This window comes from Conger conger, chromosome 10 (assembly GCF_963514075.1).
Source record: "Conger conger chromosome 10, fConCon1.1, whole genome shotgun sequence".
Lineage (NCBI taxonomy): Eukaryota > Metazoa > Chordata > Actinopteri > Anguilliformes > Congridae > Conger > Conger conger.
The window spans coordinates 14,238,734-14,261,061 of record NC_083769.1 but is presented as its reverse complement, the minus strand read 5'-3'; the positions used below and the strand labels follow the sequence as shown (position 1 = coordinate 14,261,061).

The 22,328-nt window shown below is 43.6% G+C and overlaps 2 protein-coding genes across 3 annotated transcripts in view; both read left to right on the top strand.

Moving 5' to 3' along the window:
* The window catches only part of esyt1a (extended synaptotagmin-like protein 1a), a 34,170-nt gene extending 28,812 nt beyond the window's left edge, over window positions 1–5,358 (top strand). Inside the window, 5 exon segments of the mRNA XM_061256627.1 lie at window positions 44–142; window positions 684–815; window positions 1,017–1,122; window positions 2,288–2,337; window positions 2,840–5,358. Coding sequence (XP_061112611.1) covers window positions 44–142; window positions 684–815; window positions 1,017–1,122; window positions 2,288–2,337; window positions 2,840–2,864 — 412 coding nt within the window. The 3' untranslated portion in view covers window positions 2,865–5,358.
* A 6,074-nt stretch (window positions 5,359–11,432) lies between these two features.
* The window catches only part of fmnl3 (formin-like 3), a 50,088-nt gene continuing 39,192 nt past the window's right edge, over window positions 11,433–22,328 (top strand). For both annotated transcript variants that reach the window (XM_061256626.1, XM_061256624.1), the window contains exon 1: window positions 11,433–11,986. In XM_061256626.1, coding sequence (XP_061112610.1) covers window positions 11,873–11,986 — 114 coding nt within the window. In that variant the 5' untranslated portion in view covers window positions 11,433–11,872. The remainder of the gene's footprint in view (window positions 11,987–22,328) is intronic.

Below are 22,328 nucleotides of genomic sequence, written 5' to 3'. Positions count from 1 at the left end.
GTCCATAACTGATCGCTGTGTGTGTGTGTGTGTGTGCAATCAGGGTTGGGGGTCTGGCAGGAAGCCATAAAGGTCAAGTGAAGCTCACCATTTCCTGCTCCAGCGAAGACAACAGGCTGCTGGTCATAGTTCACAGCTGCAGGTTTGTACATCTGTCTGTCTGTCTACACCTGACTGTGTGTGTCTCTTTCTATACCGCCTGTGTGTGTCTGTCTGTCTGTCTGCACCGCCTGACTGTGTGTGTCTCTTTCTATACCGCCTTACTGTGTGTTTGGGTGTCTGTCTACACCGCCTGACTGTGTGTCTGTCTAGACCGTCTGTGTGTCTGTCTACACCGCCTGACTGTGTGTGTCTCTTTCTATACCGCCTGACTGTGTGTGTGTGTCTGACTGTCTACACTGCCTGACTGTGTGTGTCTGTCTGTCTGTCTACACCGCCTGACTGACTGTGTGTGTCTGTCTACACCGCCTGACTGTGTGTGTCTCTGTCTATACCACCTTACTCTTACTGTGTGTCTGTCTGTCTAGACCGCCTGACTGTGTGTGTCTCTTTCTATACCGCCTGACTGTGTGTCTGTCTACACTGCCTGACTGTGCGTCTCTGTCTATACTGACTGACTGAGACTGGTATCTCTGCCTTTACTGAATGTCTTTGTATTGAATAGAGTATCTCTGCCTGCTCAGGTACCTTGTGGCCTGTGCCAGAGATGGGTCGGACCTCTACATCTCCTTCATCCTCCTCCCAGACAAGAACCGGACCACCAAGAGGAAGACCAGCTTGAAGAAGAGGGACCTGAACCCAGAGTTTAATGAGAGGTGATGGGGGGAGGGAAGGGGCAGGGAAGGTACATGGACAGTTTGGGATTTGGTGGAATAGTGCATTCAGTACTAAGTTATTTGTGTATGCCACTGATTCAAACTCCAGCCCTGTTTCTCTCTCTCTCTCTCTCTCTCTCTCTATCTCTCTCACTCTCTCTCTCTCTCTCTCTCTCTCTCCCCCTCTCTCCCTTCTCTCAGGTTTGATTTTGATCTCTCGTTGGAGGAGGCAAAACGCAGGCGGCTGGACTTGTCCGTTAAGAACAGCGTGTCCTTCATGAGTCGTGAGAGAGAGCTCCTCGGCAAGGTAAACCTGCATGAACAAGATGGGAACACTACACTCAGTGAGCACTTTATTAGGTAAACCTGCATGAACAAGATGGGAACACTACACTCAGTGAGCACTTTATTAGGTAAACCTGCATGAACAAGATGGGAACACTACACTCAGTGAGCACTTTATTAGGTAAGCCTGCATTAACAAGATGGGAACACTACACTCAGTGAGCACTTTATTAGGTAAACCTGCATGAACAAGATGGGAACACTACACTCAGTGAGCACTTTATTAGGTAAACCTGCATGAACAAGATGGGAACACTACACTCAGTGAGCACTTTATTAGGTAAACCTGCATTGACAAGATGGGAACACTACACTCAGTGAGCACTTTATTAGGTAAACCTGCATTAACAAGATGGGAAAACTACACTTAGTGAGCACTTTATTAGGTAAACCTGCATTCATAAGTCCGGTCACTGATGGGAAAACTACACTTAGTGAGCACTTTATTAGGTAAACCTGCATTCATAAGTCCGGTCACTGATGGGAAAACTACACTCAGTGAGCACTTTATTAGGTAGACCTGTACACCAGCTTGTTAATGCAGATATATAATCATCTGGCAGCAACTAAATGCATAAGATTCAGCTGTTTTTCAGACCAAAGATCAGAATGGGGAAGAAATGTGATCTAAGTGACTTTGACCGCAGAAAGATTGTTGGTGGCAAACTGCTGATCTCCTGGGATTTTGACGCATAACATTCTCTAGAGTTTGCAGAGATTGGTGCGAAAAACAAAACCCATCCAGTCAGCAGAAGTTCTGTGGGCAAAAATGTGTTGTTAATGAGAGAGGTCAGAGGAGAATGGCCAGACTTGTCAAAGCTGACAGGAAGGTGACAGTAACGCAAACAACCACACATTACAACAGTGGTATGCAGAAGAGCATCTCTGAACACACATAGCATCAAAGTGAATAGGCTATAGCAGCAGAAGACCCATAAGTAAAAATGTAAGTCTAATAAACACCTAATAAAGTGCTCACTGAGTGTATATACCTTTACTGTAATACAGTTGTGCTGTTTTACTGAGGAATACAATTCTCAGAAGCATAGTTGTGTCCTCTCTTTGACCCATCTCCTCATGGCACAAGCCCTGCAGTCTGTGAGATGCTGTTTCTGTTGTTTCTCCAGGTACAGGTGGAGCTGGCGGATCTTGACCTCGGCACCGGGGTTACGCAGTGGTACGTAGGGTCAAAGGTCAAACACAAGGGGCAATTCACCTTGCACTTAATGATGGCTTTTTAAATCTTAATTAATAATTCAGGCCATAGAGATGCTTATTTCATGTGGTCAACCTGTGGGGTAATATTTCTTAGTTTTAGTGAGAATTGGGATGTTTGTTTGTGTGTGTGTGTGTGTGTCTGTGTGTGTGTCTGTGTCTGTGTGTGATGAAATGTTCAAATTGAACTAAAATCAAGATTGTCAATTAGCAGCTTTGAGATGTAGACCACACCCAAAAAACCATGTTCTGAAACTCCAACACAATCAATATATTTTAGTAACAATATGATATAACTGAGTAACATTGATCATTTCTACAGTCATATTTCCAGTAAATAGAATTTAGTAACATTGATCATTTCTACAGTCAAATTTCCAGTACAAATAGTTCAATTTAGTATCTTTGGTCATTTCTACAGTCAGAGTTGACAGAGATTACGTTTTTCTCCTTTTCACACCCAGGTATGATTTAACAGAAGAGATTTAACAGAACGGATCAACTGGTGGATCCACTGGTGAAGATCACTTCACACACTGATGCCTTTATTACCCATCTCACACCTCTCTCTCTCCTCTGGTTATAAAATGTCATTTTTTAAACTTTTATTTATTTCATTTTGTTGCCAACTCATGGGCTAGTGCATAGAAAGTAGATTAATGATGAATGTGGCTCCAGATCAGAATCCTGTCCTAGACGGGTTGCTGATTGGCTAAAGGATCCACACACCTTGTTCCAGGGCCTTAATTGGCTGGTGATTGAAAGGAAACAGGAAATACATTAGACACTGTGGCCTCCAAAGGACTTGAGTTTAAAGCTTGTGGTTTAACGCTAGAAAAACCAGAACCAGAACCATCAGGAATTAAAATTCCAAAAATACTCTCCTCCTTCCACGACTTCCTAAATGTTTGGTCTTTAAACAATTGCTTGCTACATCATACTAACCTCATACAGGCATCAATAAATGCTAACAACACTCTGGCACTGTAAGTTTTATGACCATAAAAAAACGTTTTCTGTGAGAAGTGTGTTGTCAGGTTCACATGCACACACTGCGGTCTACATGCTGAAGCTCCGTTTCGCCCTCCCGAATGCTGGATAAGCCTGACAAAGCTGCATGTCAGAATCGGCAGTTCCAGGTCGTAAAAAACACTGGCCTTTCTGGTGTTAACACATTTTACAGGAAGTCAGCTGTGGCCTGAGTGCATTCTGCTATGAATGCGTTTGTTCTATGGTGCTTTCGCTGCCTTCCTTGTGCTAACTGAAGTGTGTTTGCTACCTCTTAAAAGGCTTCTGGGGCGGCTCGGTGATATGTCGATAAAACAATCTTTAGCACTGCGCAGTCAGCAAAAAAAAAAAACCTAAACACTGAACTCAATTCCCTGACCCCTTTGTCAAAAAATGAAATGAAAGGAACATGACACTGAAGAAAGCAAGTCATCCATTTATTGTGCGATGAAAAGGTACAGTTGCCAGGTTACCGAGGTCTGACATTAATTCAATATAACTGGGTGAATCAGGTTTCTTTGCAATTGAATGATTATTGCCAAGACAAGATAGGTCAGCTATGAAGATTGATACTAAATACATCGTCACCAGTTGCTTACTTGAGTTTTCTCAACAGTCCTACAGTATATATTAAGTTTGATATTGTGAATCTAGACTCTTTTGTTGGACAAGCCTGTTATACTGGGAATGTTGTAAACCAGGGGTGCTGCCACTATTGCTCATATTGATCCAATGATATGATGATCTATGTCATACATATTTCTCCTTCATTTTAGTCTGGGTGAGATTATAGGTTACAATTACTTTTTTAAATCACTTTCACTGTGTGTATGTTGTCATGGGACCACCCATAGTTGTCCTGAGACTGTTTAGTGTACAAACAGTGAAAAATCCAGACTACTATCAGCCAATGCCGGACTTTACCTGTCATATCTACTAGAGGCCAAAGTCTAGTACACACAGGGGTGTATTCACAAGAGAGAGCATCCTAAAATATTTCTCAGAGAAGAAAATTCCAGAAATAAGATTTCAGGACTACCGTTTCACACTGTGGACTACATCTCCCATCATGCCCTGTGTGAAACATTGCACAGTGGTTTGCCCAATGAATGCACCCAGGTTTTGGGCAGCTGTAAAGGTTTCCTGGTTTTGATAGTGGCTGAGTGTGAAAAATGAGAAAAGAGGAAAGAAGTTTTATTTGAATTTCAGACCAAAGTTATTCCATGTTACATATAAGTATTTTACAATTGTTTTTAAAGTGTTTGCTTCTTTTTTTACAATATTTGCACACTTTTTCATTCCATTTCTGTTAGATCATAAATGTGCTGTAAGTTTGTTCTTTTTTCCTTATGTATTTATGTGCTGTTTTAATGGTTTTAATGATGATAGACAATGTTTGATGAACTGAACTGGTTGGGGTACAGCTGTGACTCCCTTGAAGGAAATTGTTTTTTGCATAGCAATCAAATGGATATGAATATAATTTTGTATAATGTCTCGTAATCGTCTTCTGTGAAAACCAGCTTTAGCAAAGAAGCTTTGAGAAAAATAGAAAAAGACGCTGTGCACTTTATTTTGCTCATTGTGCTTTTATTTGTTACAGATTATTGTTGCTGCAGATAGACGCTTCTGTAGAAATGTTTGCATTCTAAGGCTGCACTTGCACTTGCATTTGACAAGTGCAGAAGCTTGAAATCTGAAAATGTGCTTGAAAATGTCTAACTGCTGAACTTGTGTGCTTCACAAGATAAAACATGAAGTAGTACTGCCTAGATGCCAGCATGTTTGTGTATAAGAGAGTGTATGTGAGAGTGTGTGTGTGTGTGTGTGTGTGTGTGTGTGAGAGAGAGAGAGAGAGAGAGAGAGAGAGTGTTTGTGAGTGTGTGCATGTGTGTGTTACTATATGTTCAGACCCAAGTGGCCACATGGCTTCTGTAATGCAGCTGATTATTAAACATGAATTATGATTGAGAAAGGACCTGCTGTCTGTTATTTATTATGAGGGCATTATCTGTGAACGTTGATCATTGTTTCGAAGCACACTTGTATAACCTGGAGCATGGTATATTACAGGAAGACCAGAGTGAAAACACTGGAACAGGTGAATTACATAGAGAACGCGAGAGAGGGTGACTTAGTGTTGGTGTTGGCCTGGCAGGTAAACAGGTTTACTGCTGCAGTGACACCCTGAGAACTGTTCGAGGTCACCTTGCATTAAAACGATTGATTATTCAAGCAGATGTAAATCGAAGTGGTCACATAAATATAAATCAACTGTAAGATGTCAGTAATTAATGTATTGAGTTCCAGTGTAAAAAATACTTTAGTACTTTTGCAGTGCTCTAAAACAATCATTAAAATATGTGAACAAACCAAAACTGCATATACTTGATATGGAAATGTGCTTTGTAATATAATACATTTCCATTAAAATCCCATTCTCGGAAATAATGTTACAGTGGAGGTACATTTTTGTTCTTTAAGGAACACACTTCCCAAATATACCCTGAAAGAACAACACTGTTATTTTGGGTAGAAATAAGCACTTTTTACAAACAAAAATAATAATTACAGAGCTGTCACATCATTACAGTACCATTACAGACCTACAAACCGCAGAACTGTTACATCATTACAGTACCATTACAGACCTACACACCACAGAACTGTTACATCATCATTACAGTGTCATTACAGACCTACACACCACATAACTGTTACATCATTACAGTGTCATTACAGACCTACACACCACAGAACTGTTTCATCATTACAGTGCCATTACAGACCTACACACCACAGAACTGTTACATCATTATTACAGTGCTGTTACAGACCTACACACCACAGAACTGTTACAGAACTGATACATCATTACAGTGTCATTGCAGATCTACACACCACAGAACTGTTACATCATCATTACAGTGTCATTACAGACCCACACACCACAGAACTGTTACATCATTACAGTGTCATTACAGACCTGCAGACCACAGAACTGTTACATCATTACAGTGCCGTTACAGACCTACACACCACAAAACTGTTACATCATTATTACAGTGTCATTACAGACCTGCAGACCACAGAACTGTTACATCATTACAGTGCCGTTACAGACCTACACACCACAAAACTGTTACATCATTATTACAGTGCTGTTACAGACCTACACACCACAGAACTGTTACAGAACTGATACATCATTACAGTGTCATTACAGACCTGCACACCACAGAACTGTTACATCATTATTACAGTGCTATTACGGACCTACACACCACAGAACTGTTACATCATCATTACAGTGTCATTACAGACCCACACACCACAGAACTGTTACATCATTACAGTGCCGTTACAGACCTACACACCACAAAACTGTTACATCATTATTACAGTGCTATTACAGACCTACACACCACAGAACTGTTCCATCATTACAGTGGCATTACAGGCTGTTCTTCTAATTTCTCGCATGATTCATTCAGGTCGGTGAGCTCCAACCAGGTGGGTTTATTTCATGTTTTTCTCTCCCGTTATGAGCTAAGATGGGTATTCTGTACATTACATTAATGGCATTATCCAGAGCGACGTACAACAAAGTGCATACTCATAACCAGGGATAAGTGCGCTGAAAGACCCTAGAGGGAAGTACAATTTCAACTGCTACCTGTACAACAAAGATAAGGACCAGGGCCTATTTGAATTTTTTATTTATTTTTTATTTATTCATTTTTTAAACAAACAAATAAACAAACAACAAAGCAAAAGTGACCAACTTAACTAGCCAAACACTGCTTACCTAGCCAACTAAAAATACCGATACACAAAAAAGTGAATCACAGAAAGACAACATTTAAGGTTTACAGGGAGGTAGGGAGGGACGGGGAGAGGTGCTGCTCGAAGAGGTGCATCTTCAGTTTGCACTTGAAGGTGGGGAGAGATTCTGCAGTTCTGACCTCAACGGGGAGTTCATTCCACCACCGTGGAGCCAGAACAGACAGTAGTCGTGAGCGTGAGGTGGAGGTTCGGAGAGGGGGCGGTGCCAAGTGGCCTGTGGAGGCTGAATGAAGAGGTCTGGCAGGGGTGTAGGGTCTGATGATTTTTTGTAGGTAAGCTGGGGAAGACCCCTTAACTGCTTGGAAGGCTAGTACCAATGTTTTGAATTTGATGTGAGCTATGACAGGCAGCCAGTGGAGGGAAGTAAGCAGGGCTGTGACGTGAATATTTGGGAAGGTTGAAGACCAGACGAGCTGCTGCATTCTGGATAAGTTGGAGGGGTCTGATGGCGGATGCTGGGAGGCCAGCCAAGAGGGAATTGCAGTAGTCCAGGCGGGACAGAACCATCGCTTGTACCAGGATGATTCTGTTCGCAGGATTCTCAGGTGCAAAAGGAGGACACAGCTGTGTTTGAATTTTGTGATGAGATCTCCTCCTTAACGACTTAATCAGCCCAGCTATTACACCGTCTGATATTTCTGGAAAACATGTGAAAGAAGACTGCGTGCAAAGTGCATTCCTGTGATCTGAAATATTAATTAACCACAATGCACAGGCACTGTAATTATCAGATTAAGCCAGAGTACTTAACATACCAGCATACTTAACTCCATCCAAGAAAGCATTTGCATGTCCCCATGAAGACGTACAAGAATAAAGCCTTGTATGATCATTTTTTCAGGCACCCATGACAGAAACAGAGATATACATAAGTATTGTTGCTGTGTCTATGGTTCTGGTTATTTCTGCTTCCTGATTGGTTACCATGTGACTCCTCCTATTAAATGTGCTTACTGGCAAAACCTGCTTTTTTATGCATTCCAAAAAACAGCGTACCCAAGGCCCATTAGACCCTGAGACAATGGGCTTTCTCTAGTCAGTTAGTGGCTTTATATGTAAAGTACATCCAAACATAGCAATAAAGGATTCAGTTGGCCTTCTTCCCACAACTTCCTGCCCTGTCTCACTCCTGCCTGTCTATTAGGAGGATCTGACTCTGCCTGCCATTTCCTTTGTGTGTGTATCAGAGAGAGTGAGAGAGAGTGTGTGTGTGTGTGTGTGTGTGTGTGTGAGAGAGAGAGAGAGAGAGTGTGTGTGTGTGAGAGAGAGAGAGAGCGAGTGTGTGTGTGTGTGTGTGTGTGAGAGAGAGGAGGGAGAGAGCAAGTGTGTGTGTGTGTGTGTGTGTGTGTGTGTGTGTGTGTGTGTGTGTGTGCATGCGGTCATGACACCTTCACACTTTCCCACAGCTCCTGTTGTTTGGTATTCAGTTTAATGTGAAAGCTTTGTGTGTGTGAATGAGGGAGTGTGTATGTGTGTGTGTGTGTGTGTGTGTGTGTGTGTGTGTGTGTGTGTGTGTGTATCAGAGAGAGTGAGAGAGAGTGTGTGTATGTGAGAGAGGAGAGAGAGAGAGCAAGTGTGTAGTATGTATGTGTGAGTGTGTTTATGGGTGCATGCATTTGTGTCTGGGTGTGTGTGCATGGACATGCAAATGTGTGTGTGTGTTTCTTGCATACATACAGTGGCAGAAATGTGGGCACCCCTGGTCCAAAAGTATTTTACAATTAATATAAAATTGAGTAGAAGTGAACCTGACCTCTACATGGTGCAACTCTAACCATGACACATTTCTTTACATGTTAAAGCACGATGACTTTCTTTTTTACAGTTTCAAAATAATAAAAAAAGGGAAAAGACCCTCTGCAAATGTTTGGGAACCCTGTCAGTTAGTACTTTGTAACTCCTCCTTGAGTAAGAGCTAAGTCTTTCAATTTTTGCTTTGGGAATTTTCCCCATTCTTCCTGGCAGAACATCTCTAGCTCAGAAATATTCTTTGGTCTACTTGCATGTATGGCATGTTTGAGATCTCTCTTCATCAGTCTTTCCTGGAGGTACTTCATGGCTGATTTCAAGGTATGCTTTGGATCATTCTCTTGCTGGAATATCCAAACTCTCTTCAATTTCAATGTCTGGACTGACCTTCAAACATTAGCCTCTAGAATAGCCTCTAGGGCGGCCTGTAGCATAGTGGTTAAGGTAAATGACTGGGACACACAAGGTCAGTGGTTCTAATCCTAGTGTAGTCACAATATGATCCACACAGCTGTTGGGCCCCTGAGCAAGGCCCTTAACCCTGCATTGCTCCAGGGGAGGATTGTCTCCTGCTTAGTCTAATCAACTGTACATCACTCTGGATAAGAGCATCTGCCAAATGCCATTAATGTAATGTAATGTAGAATTCTTCCTTCTATTTCCTGTGCCCCCAGTTGCCACACAACCCCAAAACATAATGGAGCCACCTCCAAGCTTCACAGTTTCTCCAAACATACCTTCTTTGGTGGTGGCCAAAAAGTTAAATTTTGGTTTAATCAGTCCAAAGCACATTATTTCAAAAGGCTTCAGGCCACTCAATCTTCTCTTTTGCATACTTCAAACAATTAATTTTGTGTTGAGGTTGTTCTTTCTGGCAACTTGTGTAGGACTTTGTTGTTTAAAGTATGTTGTATTGGTGTCCTGTGAACAGCTAGACCTGAAATCCTTGGACAACAGTTTAGAGATGGTTGTTAACACCAGACTGAACAGCCACTGCAGTTGGATACTTTAGAAAGTTACTTCAGAATATAAAGTTCAGCCCTGGCATTATACTCACCTGACTCATTGAAGCCCTAACAAGTAAATCGCCTGGGTCTGGGCCTCAGAAATAATCTTTTTAAAGAGCAACAAAAATAATCCAAAAATCCTCTTTTAATAATTTATAAACAGTAAACAATGAAAGTAAAAAATATTTGCACAAAGTTATCATGTTTAACTCTGTACCATGTTCAGGTTCCGGTTCATTGTAACAGGAATTTAAACCAGGGGTGCCCATATTCTTGCACCCCTTTCTACACACACACACAGCATGTTGGCATTGTCAGGGATTGTCGTTCAGCCTCCAAAGGCCGCTTGGCACCTCCCCCTCTCCGAACCTCCACCTCACGCTCACGACTACTGTCTGTTCTGGCTCCACGGTGGTGGAACGAACTCTCCGTTGAGGTCAGAACTGTAGAATCTCTCCCAACCTTCAAGCGCAAACTGAAGACGCACCTCTTCAAGCAGCACCTCACCCCATCCCTCCCTACCTCCCAGTGAACCTTAAATGTTGTCTTTGTGATTTACTTTGTGTTTCGGTATTTTTAATCGGCTAGGTAAGCAGTATTTGGATAGTTAAGTTTGGTCACTTTTGCTTTGTTGTTTGTTTGTTAAAAAAAAAAAAAAGATAGGCCCTCGTCCTTATCTTTGTTGTACAGGTAGCAATTGAAATTGTACTTCCCTCTAGGGTCTTTCAGTACACTTATCCCTGGTTATGGGTATGCACTTTCTTGTACGTCGCTCTGGATAAGAGTGTCTGCCAAATGCCAATAATGTAATGTAATGTAATGTAATGATTCTAATAATTCAGATGACTGCAGGTTTGAATCTTGGTTGGAATGCTTCAGTTACTACACTTTCACCTGCATTCACCTGGTTGAGTGACTGCAACATATTGCAATAAGTTAGTAATTTACAGATTCATTGGATTTGTATTGTATTATATTTATTCTTATTTTTGCAACTCAGCTTGTAGATAGTCATTTAATAGTCTTTATATGCACTCGCTGGTCTGTGAATGTTGAAATAACCCAGATGGATGTACTTACGTTCAGTTTTTTTCACCTAACGCTGACTTGGTGGGGGAGCTTGATAATTAATTTAATGCAGTGCTAAATTAATTTCATATGATGTTATTTATTGTGGAGCTTTTTCTTTAGTTATTATTTTCGAGGGCCGTAAACTATCGTGGTGGGATTTCAAATTTAGACCAGCAGGTGGCGCAAATATGTCATAGTTGACTGAACAATTCACCCCCCAAGTTGCTCGCAGATGCAACAAGGCTGCTCGGGTCCCTGATTGACAGAGCACCGTACCAATGAGGGAGGGTTATTGTAGGGTGGAGGGCGGAATGGCTCGCTTTTCGCCTGTTGAGTGGCAGCGAAATAGAGAGAGCTTAATCAGAACTCACACAACAGTAATGAATGGATAAGCGAAGAATCCAGCAAAGTTCAGAAAGTTGCTATGTGGTCGGATAAAATGATTTCATCGATCCAGGGATTTTCAGCGCAAGATGGAGGGGCCGGGGTAGTTGGATAAGTTACTCAAGAGCAAAAAATCCAAACTGAACACTTTTTCTCACGTTTGAGATACAAGTAGTCTACGCGCAGCCTTTGCTGTAACAAAGGTTTACTATATTGATGCAATATGGGACTGATGTGGCCGACGAACTGAACTAGGAATGTAAAATCCGGACGGAAATACAATACCAATCCGTTGAATCGGAATTGCGTATAGCCTACTACTGATTTTCTTTGGGGTTAATTACAGATTTGTTCGAACCAGGGCACACAGGGAACTGGGACGAAGGAAAGGATTTTCTTCAAAGGATACAGATTATTTTTCTTAATTTAACCATGGGGAATATTGAGAGTGTGGACGGACAGTCAGAAATGAAGACTCATATAATGCCATTAAAGGTCCCTATGCCAGATGCCATTGAACTGGAAGAGAGATTTGCATTAGTTTTGGTAAGTATAAAAATATTGTTATTCTGCGTTTTGTTGAACCAATAGTTTATGAGGTGGGGACGTGTGGCTATAAGCTCCTGTTGACGAGTTTATAATTGAGTGTTTTGCAGACGAGTTAATTGACGTACGCTACCACAGTCAAATTTCTCATCTGTTGTCTGTCAATTTGCTTTATGAAAAGAAAGTCTGAACCACTAATTCTTTGTTGAAAAGTAGGTTATCTTTCTATACAATATTTAATGGAGGTTAACGGGTGCAGTTCTTTCGCTTGTATCGACGACAATCTTTTGATTTAACATAGTTAACGGAATGGTACGTAATTCGTGTACAAACAGTAGATTAGACACGAAGAACGGTAACTTTGTGAAATTGTGCAGAACTCAGTAAAATATTGACTATATGGCATGTGCATAGCTAAATAACTGGCAAAAGTTCCGTTTTTTTATCGGTGGTATCTCAGTTGTAGCTACTTACACTGTAAGTAGTGTGCTTATTGTTATTTACAAAAACCCGTCTTGTTTGTTTTACATGGTCATGTTTCGTGACCAGAAACGAACTTCTTCACTTTTCCTTTCTTGCCCCATAATGAGTTGCTGATATTGTAAATTAGCCGACCCGGCCCACCCCCCAAACCATTCGCGTTTCCCTCCTCCCCTGCGGTTCTTTTGTTTCCAAAAGTCAGCCCGAGGCTTTAGCTAATTTTCTGCAGTCTGTGCGTTGCGGACGGGGAAAGGATTGTACTGCACAGCTGGCTTCTTTTCAAAGCGGTTTATCTGTCGTTCCATCTCACACATAGCCTCGGCGACAAACCTGGTATTATTGTGATTTTTACCGGAACATCGTTTGATTATTTGGTGGCCAAGAAATCAGTTTGTGACTGGCTAAATAACATACATAACATTTTCTGAATTCCCCTTCAACTCCTACACCCTGGAGAACGTTTTCAGAACTTCCCCCGCTTTGGCGTCACCATCTACGCTGAACCGTCTTTTGACAGGTCTTTTAATGTGATGTGCAAAACAATGCCCTGTCCACACCCACGATTAACATAAAACACCTCACTTCACTCGAAAAAATGTTTGTTTTGGTCGCCGCTACTGATGCTGGGAAATTCAGACCATATGTCGATTGGAGCACTCCAAGGGGAGCTCTTGAATTCACTGAAAGCAGTATAGAAGCGCATATGGGCGAATTGTTTCAGCATTTGTCAGCAATTGATGCGTAAAGATGTAGGTACGGAAGCCCAGGAATTGCTTGGATTGGCAGGGAAAGACTAATACAGTAGCCAGTCGTTCAAAAACCTTGACCGGACGCAGTCATTTTCAGTGTCATAAAGTCCTTCAAAAGTGGAATTCAGAGGGACATTGTCTCCAGTGTCTTCGCTTACATAAATGTCCTTACTCTAATTTGATGCACAAAAGCCCTCTGTAGTGGTCCTTGTGAGAAAGTGCTGGCTCCCAATCCCAAAGATTCTGAGGAGAACACAGGAGATGATTGATCGGTCAGTCAGTCAGTCAGACATTCGAAGTTAATCAAATTTAATTTGATGTAGCACTTTTTAACAAAGGAGTTGTTCATTGGTCATTGTCTAGCTTGGAACAAACACCCAACACCCCCCTTCCCAAATAAATGAGGTAATCTGAAGGGGAAAAGGAGCTGAAGTGGTGGTAGAAGCCATGGCGACCGGTCGTACTGCTGATGGTTGTGGAGATACAGGTTGGCCGGGGGAGGGGGGGGGTCGGGGAAGCCTTCTGCTCCTGCTCTGTGTATGCATCACGCTGGCTGAATGGCAGGAAACACAACCCCCCCCCTCCATCTTACCTTCTTTGTCTTTGTTTAACTCCCAAAACAGAGGGGGGTTCTGGGACGCTGAAGCAGAGCAGTCCGTCACTACTGCCACCCATCAGTGCTTTGCCCGAGTGTCACCGTTAGCCACTTCTTTAGCCTGATTTATACTTTAGACGGGTGCCCTACGCCATACCCTACAGCGTAGCCTGGTTAGGGTCATGTCTTCTGCCACAGCTACACACTACATTCATAGCTGAGCGCCTGGAGTTTGCTTGTTTCTGCACGAGTTAGAACAAATGAATAAGTGGAGATAAATCGATGAATGCAGAGGAATCGGTGCATGTGAAGTCGTATATGGCCAGCTTTAGCACATGTAAGTTATGCAACTCATTTCTTAACCTGGTGGCCTCATACAGACATGGTGCTGTTCGATTATGCTACTGATCCCTAGAAAGGATTTTGCTATGACGTTTGCTCCTGTGTGACATGGCGGGCGGCCTGTGGCCTAGTGGCTAAGGTGCATGACTGGGACCTGGAAGGTTGGTGGTTTAAGCCCGAGTGTAGCCACAATCGGATCTGTGCAGCTGTTGGGGCCTTGAACAAGGCCCTTAAGCCCACATTGCTCCAGGGGGGATTGGCCCCTGCTTAGTCGAATTAATTGTAAGTCGCTTGGGATAAAAAGTGGCTACTAAATAACTGTAATCTAACGTAATGACATATTGGTAAAAGGTTATTTCCGGGTTGGACCCGATAGTTGAAGGAGGATTTCGGGTTTCTTTGGCAAGGCATCAAACAGACCTAAACCAACTGATCAGTCAACATCAACAGCAGGTGTTGTACCTGCAGCAGCCTGTCTACGAGTTGTAGCAGCACAGATCATGATAATGCTGGAGGAGAGGAGGGAGCTAGCTGCACTAACACGCCGGAGCCCGAGCCACTGCAGGTGCCAGAGCCGGTCTGAGCTGTCTATATAGCCTTCCCAGTCCACTGTATGAGTGAATGTTGGCTGTGCGTAAAGCCGCATGGTTTCACCATGTAAACAAACCATGTATCCCAACCATGTATCAGCTGTGTGCTCTCCTGGTGGAGATCTGCACTTTACAAGTTAACTGTTAGTTTGATGATCAGATGCGCTTGTTGCTTTGCCCGTGAATACACTGGTTGATGCTATTCTCATCAAGATATTTTGTAAATCTGGCTTCCATAACAGTGCAGGGCATAGCTGCTGTTGTATAATGTTTGTGTATACTATGCTTGCTATCCGATCATCGCCTGCTTTGCGAGTGTCAGTGGTCACTGTATCATCAACGTTTATTGTGTAAATCTGGCTTTTCTATGAGCCAGTGCTCTGCTGCTGTTGTGTGTACGTGTGTAGCCTAAATTTTGCTTTGCGAGTGAATAACAGTGTCAGTGGTCACTGTTTTATCATAATTTATTGCGTAAATCTGGCTTTCCTATGAGCCAGTGCCCTGATACTGCTGCTACTGTTGTGTTTGTGTGTGTGTGTGTGTAGCCTATATTTTTAAATAACCATCTCAGTGGTCGCTGTATTATCATCAACGTCATACAACGTTCACCCACCCAAAAAAAAGAGGGGAACAAAAACTAAAAAATATAGCGTCATAACCACTGCACCCCCCACTTAAAACATGTTCCCATGGGTATGGACACACCCCTCCTTCCAAATGACCAGCAACGCATCTGTAGCACTGCATGGAATGTTGTGTGTATGAAAAAGTGCCAATAAAGGTACAAACAAATGTATTAAAAAATGGACTAAATTTGGATTTGGACTATTTTTAGATGGGGATCAAAGGCCTGGTTTCCCCACTGGGGTGGGGAAAGTTCATAAAACTGTACCCCTTGCCAGCAATTCACAAGTCATTTTTTCCCTTTTTTGCTTGTGAAGGGTACTTATTAGTACCCGAATGGAACATTGTTGTACTTTCAGGTTAGGGTAGATTTGGGAAGTTTAAGTTAAAGGGGAAAAATGTCCCTCCAACACGCTGCGAGAATTGCTTGTGCGCACACTTAAGCTGCAGTTTCTTGCAGGCGTGTGACGCAGAAGGCAGACACCATGTCAGGTCAGTCCCCCACTGATGATGCGGAGGGTCAGTCCCCCACTGATGATGCATCGATGTGTCAGTGATGCTAGATGATGCTAGATGCTGCGTAGTTAATGCGTAGACAATAGATAGACGATTCGTGGATGATGCGTAGGTGATGTCGAGGAATGATTACACCTCCCATGGAGCGAGATTGGATTAGTAGATTTCAGGGCAACACAGGTTCAGGACATCCCTGTTTTTATAGGGGAGGGATTTCAATCAATCTGAATTCCATAGGATACAGATGTACAATAACAATAAATGGAGGAGATAAAGAACAAATCCAACTTAATAATTACCCAACTTAATTAGCAAATGAATTAGGTCTTAATTAGGCCGTCTACTCTTCTGAGTGGTGATTATTGAATCAAGGTGTATTCTTGCTTTGGCCTGAAAGTGTGACATTGCAGATGTTCTGCTCTGTTACATTTGCGTAAGTTATGAAATGCTTATGGTTGGAACCTCATGCAATAGCTAGGCGTGACACTAAATTAAACAAATAAGGACGTGCTACAGCATTATTGCATCTGCGTCTTCAAGTAATCTTGCGATTTTCAGGGCGTGACTTTCTCCTCCATCTCCAGTTTTCTGTTGCTTCTTTCATCAGCTAGCAGCTATTGACTTTATTTTGTACAGTCCCGTGGGAAAGAGGACGGCTGGGGGGGGTGGCGGCCATTTTGGCTCTGCTATGGGATATCTCTGTTGTGCAGTGCTGCCCCCTTCTTGCGCAGAGATAAAGGACATCAAAGAAGCTTCAGCTTCACAGGAAGGGAACGGTACGGCTGGAAAAGCAGGCCTGATGTTTATTTTCCCTGGCTGAGATTAGAGGGCATGATGTTCCTTTCTCACAAACACACAGAAGAGGAACACAGAAAGCGGAGAACTCTGAACCCTGCACTCACTGCGATGGAAGTGTAACCGTTACATGCGTCCGCAGCCCCAGTTTATTGTGCGTGTTTTTGGCGTTCCGATAGCAGCCGCAGGAATAATGAAAGCATTGTGATGATTTCTGGAGTCCGCATTCTCCGCATGGTTGGCCTGTCGTCCTGTTTAATCACAGTCCAGTCCTACTCACCAGGAGGCTGCAGCCGTACATAAACAAAGTCCCCGTTTGAAAGCATAATGTTGCATAATGCAGTACAAATGGGGATTATCTCACCACAAATGATGTGTACTCTACACGGTGTGTGTGGTGTGTTACTCTACACGGTGTGGTGTGTTACTCTACACGGTGTGTGTGGTGTGTACTCTACACGGTGTGGTGTGTTACTCTACACGGTGTGGTGTGTTACTCTACACGGTGTGGTGTGTACTCTACATGGTGTGGTGTGTTACTCTATACTGGGTGGTGTGTTACTCTACACGGTGTGGTGTGTTACTCTATACTGGGTGGTGTGTACTCTACACGGTGTGGTGTGTACTCTACACGGTGTGGTGTGTTACTCTATACTGGGTGGTGTGTTACTCTACACGGTGTGGTGTGTTACTCTATACTGGGTGGTGTGTTACTCTACACGGTGTGGTGTGTTACTCTACACTGTGTGGTGTGTTACTCTACACTGTGTGGTGTGTTACTCTACACGGTGTGTGTGGTGTGTTACTCTACATGGTGTGGTGTGTTACTCTATTCTGGGTGGTGTGTTACTCTTTGTTGGGTGGTATGTTACTCTATGCTGTGTGTAACTCTACACTGGGTAGTGTGTGTTACTCTACGTTGGGTGGTGTGTGTTACTCTACACTGTGTGTGTGGTGTGTTACTCTACACTGGGTGGTTGTGTTAATCTATACTGAGACTGGATGCTGTGTTACTCTTTACTGGGTGCTGCGTTACTGTACATTGTGTGGTGGCACATATGTACATATGTTTGTGTGCGTGCAATTTTATGCATATGCCTGTGTTTGTGTGCATGTACGCATGACAGTGTATGTGTTTGCACATATGCAAATGTCTGTTGATGCATGTAGTGTGTGTGTATGTGTGTATGTGTGTGTGTGTTTGTGCATGCAAGCCATCACTTTTCTCCCTGGAATGGCTGTTTCTGATGATGTCATAGTTGGAGCAGTGGTGGCTGCTGGGTAATGACTTTAGCAGGGCCAGAACCCTGCGGTTAAATGAGGCAACTTCATGCTTCTTTTCAAATAAAACGCTGGGGTCGGTTCATCTGTCAGACAGCCCTCCTCTCCTCCCCTCTCCTCTAAGCGGATGCCCTGATCGGAGAGGAAGTCACTTTGTAGGAAATGGCGTGGGATGGTTTTCCCCTACAGTAAGATTTGTGTTCAGGATGCTGGCTACTGCTTCAGTACACATCAGCAGTGCAGGAGAGAGGTGTGCGTGCTGGTACCACACTGCAGCCTTGTGCTTGTAGAGGGCTTATGGGTAAGACACAAAGATCTGGAGCTCAAGGCCACTTTGCCATGTTCTGCTGGGTGGAGTCTGGATATTAGAGGTTAGGAGATTACTGTTATGTTGTTCTATGTGTGTGGGTGTCGATTCAAAGGTTTTAATCAAATATAAAGTTTGGGAAAAGTCTGTATGTGCTGGGAAGCAGACTCACAAAGGGCATTAAAGGCAAGAGGTTGACAAGGTTGGCTAAGGTGCATGGCTGGGAAGGTTGATGGTTCAAGTCCCAGTTTTGCCACGATAAGATCCACACAGCTGTTGGCCCCTTGAGCAAAGCCCTTATCCCCATGTTGCTCCCGGCGGATTGGCCCCTGCTTAGTCTAATCAACTCTTAAGTCGCTTTGGATAAAACACAGAGAGTGAGAGACGTGGCTGATTCAGCATTCACACACAGAAAGAGTGAGAGACATGGTTGATTCAGCACACAGAAAGAGTGAGAGACGTGGCTGATTCAGCATTCACACACAGAAAGCGTAAGAGACGTGGTTGATTCAGCACACACTAAAAGAGTGAGAGACATGGTTGATTCAGCATTCACACAGAGAAAGAGTGAGAGACTTGGCTGATTCAGCATTCACACACAGAAAGAGTGAGAGACGTGGCTGATTCAGCATTCACACACAGAAAGAGTGAGAGACTTGGCTGATTCAGCATTCACACACTGAAAGAGTGAGAGACGTGGCTGATTCAGCACACACAGAAAGTGAGAGACATGGTTGATTCAGCACACAGAAAGCATAAGAGACATGGTTGATTCAGCACACAGAAAGAGTGAGAGACGTGGCTGATTCAGCACACAGAAAGAGTGAGAGACTTGGCTGATTCAGCACACACAGAAAGTGAGAGACATGGTTGATTCAGCACACAGAAAGCGTAAGAGACATGGTTGATTCAGCACACAGAAAGAGTGAGAGACGTGGCTGATTCAGCACACAGAAAGAGTGAGAGACGTGGCTGATTCAGCATTCACATGCAGAAATGACTGACCCACTTTATGAGCAGTTTGTCCAGACAGCATTTCGGAGTGACCCCAGTCTGACCACGAGACTGACCTCAGATCCCAGCAGTGCAGCCAACAGTCACGCTCAGGAGAGGAAATTAAATCAACTACTTTGCATTCAGCTGGGTTGGGAATATCTCTCTTCTCTCCTCTTTTTCTCTCGCTCTCTCTCTCCTCCCTCTCTCTATCTGTCTCTCTGTTTCCCTGCTCTCAGGGTTGCCAGCACAAAGGAGATAATATTCTGTTTGTTGGTTATGCCAGATTTAAACTGTGAAAACCCATCTTTCTACATACATACACACAGAAACAAACACACACACACTCACACACACACACACACACACACACACACACATACACTAGGACTGGGCAGTATAGCCATAGCAGTAACAACCATCTCTGGCATGCTGTGATGCATTTCTTTCAGTCCTTTCTTATTTAATTATACCTGATGCGATACCACACCTCCAATTTTCTGAGCCCAAGTGAAATGCTTCTGGGGGAAGAAAATATATTTTCAATATTGATATGACAGCAACAGACCATGCTGTTTCCATGTGGTAGATGACATGACTGCAAGGTAGGGGTGAGACAAATCATCCCATTTTTTTAACGGTTAACCGGTTAACCGATACTGTTTATGGCATTCAATTCCCTGTGGGGTTTGCATTTAAAACCCCCTGAAATGTAACAAATTACTGTAGCTTGTCGATTGCTAGTTTAGAATGTAAACCGCAATAATACGCCTGGTGGTGAACATACATTTGTTTTAAATTGAGCTTACCATTCCAGCTTCAGAAAAAAATATTGGTTATCGGATAGCAATTTTTTGTAACCGTTTACAAATCAGTTTCGGTTAACTGTTTAAACATTTAACTGTTCACACCCCTACTACAGGATTGAGCAAGCGATGTGTTTTTCAAAACGAATCGGTATGTAATGTTTTTTCTCGGTAGCATTTCACTGAAGAACTGCCAGAGATAGTACTTATTGTGCTAAAACAACTATTCAATGTACCGCCATGTCGCACAGCCCTAACACGCACACACACACGCATACACACACACACACAAACACACACACACACACGCACACGCATACACATAAACACTCTCACACATACACACACACACACACACACACACATATACACTCCCACACACACACACATACACTCTCACACACACACACACTGTCTGCTGGCAGTTGGATGGGAGGCATTATGAAAGGTGGGCTTGTGGGCCTCAATGCACACCTTCCTCTGACCCTCTCCCTCCCTCCCCTCCTTTCACTCTCATTCTCTCTATCCTGGGGTTCCACTTCTCCTTTCTGGTTTATTTTAAGACCGGGGCTATCCCAGTCCCAGACTGTAAAAACATGAATAATGACCCAGCTTGCTAACTGACGTGTGACTGAGTGCAGTGCATTCCTGCAGTCTTTCAGACTTTCCTGCAAAGCCATGTGGACAAATGCCCAGAATCCCCTCCCACCTCACGGCGCTCTGACTCTACAGCCTACCGTGCTGGAATCAGAGCTGCAGGTGTAGGCCACTTCCTGTTTGTGTCCAGAATCAGAGCTGCAGGTGTAGGCCACTTCCTGTTTGTGTCCAGAATCAGAGCTGCAGGTGTAGGCCACTTCCTGTTTGTGTCCAGAATCAGAGCTACAGGTGTAGGCCACTTCCTGTTTGTGTCCAGAATCAGAGCTGCAGGTGTAGGCCACTTCCTGTTTGTGTCCAGAATCAGAGCTGCAGGTGTAGGCCACTTCCTGTTTGTATCCAGAATCAGAGCTGCAAGTGTAGGCCACTTCCTGTTTGTGTCCAGAATCAGAGCTGCAAGTGTAGGCCACTTCCTGTTTGTGTCCAGAATCAGAGCTGCAAGTGTAGGCCACTTCCTGTTTGTGTCCAGAATCAGAGCTGCAAGTGTAGGCCACTTCCTGTTTGTGTCCAGAATCAGAGCTGCAAGTGTAGGCCACTTCCTGTTTGTGTCCAGAATCAGAGCTGCAGGTATAGGCCACTTCCTGTTTGTATCCAGAATCAGAGCTGCAAGTGTAGGCCACTTCCTGTTTGTGTCCAGAATCAGAGCTGCAAGTGTAGGCCACTTCCTGTTTGTGTCCAGAATCAGAGCTGCAAGTGTAGGCCACTTCCTGTTTGTGTCCAGAATCAGAGCTGCAAGTGTAGGCCACTTCCTGTTTGTGTCCAGAATCAGAGCTGCAAGTGTAGGCCACTTCCTGTTTGTGTCCAGAATCAGAGCTGCAGGTATAGGCCACTTCCTGTTTGTGTCCATCCTGAGCAGGAGGAGGCAGTGACGAGGATATTGTGCATGGCGCTGCAGTAATGTGTGTGACCCAGCGCTGCAGTAGTGTGTGTGACCCAGCGCTGCAGTAATCCATGTGACCCAGCGCTGCAGTAATGTGTGTGACCCAGCGCTGCAGTAGTGTGTGTGACCCAGCGCTGCAGTAATCCATGTGACCCAGCGCTGCAGTAATCCATGTGACCCAGCGCTGCAGTAGTGTGTGTGACCCAGCGCTGTCACAACAAATGTAACAGAGCAGAACATCTGCAATGTCACACTTTCAGGCCAGAGCAAGAATACACCTTGATTCAATAATCACCACTCAGAAGAGTAGACGGCCTAATTAAGGTGGGCATTATGAAAGCCCACCTTTCATAATGCCTCCCATCCAACTGCCAGCAGACAGTGTGTGTCTGTGTGAGAGAGTGTATTTGTGTGTGTGTGAGAGTGTATATGTGTGTGTGTGTATGTGTGTGTGTGTGTGAGAGTGTATATATGTATGCGTGTGTGTGTGTGTGTGCGTGTGTGTGTTTTTTTGTGTGTGTGTATGCGTGTGTGTGTGTGTGTGTGCGTGTGTGTGTGTGTGTGTTTGTGTGTGTGTGTGTATGCGTGTGTGTGTGTGCGTGTTAGGGCTGTGCGACATGGCGGTACATTGAATAGTTGTTTTAGCACAATAAGTACTATCTCTGGCAGTTCTTCAGTGAAATGCTACCGAGAAAAAACATTACATACCGATTAGTTTTGAAAAACACAT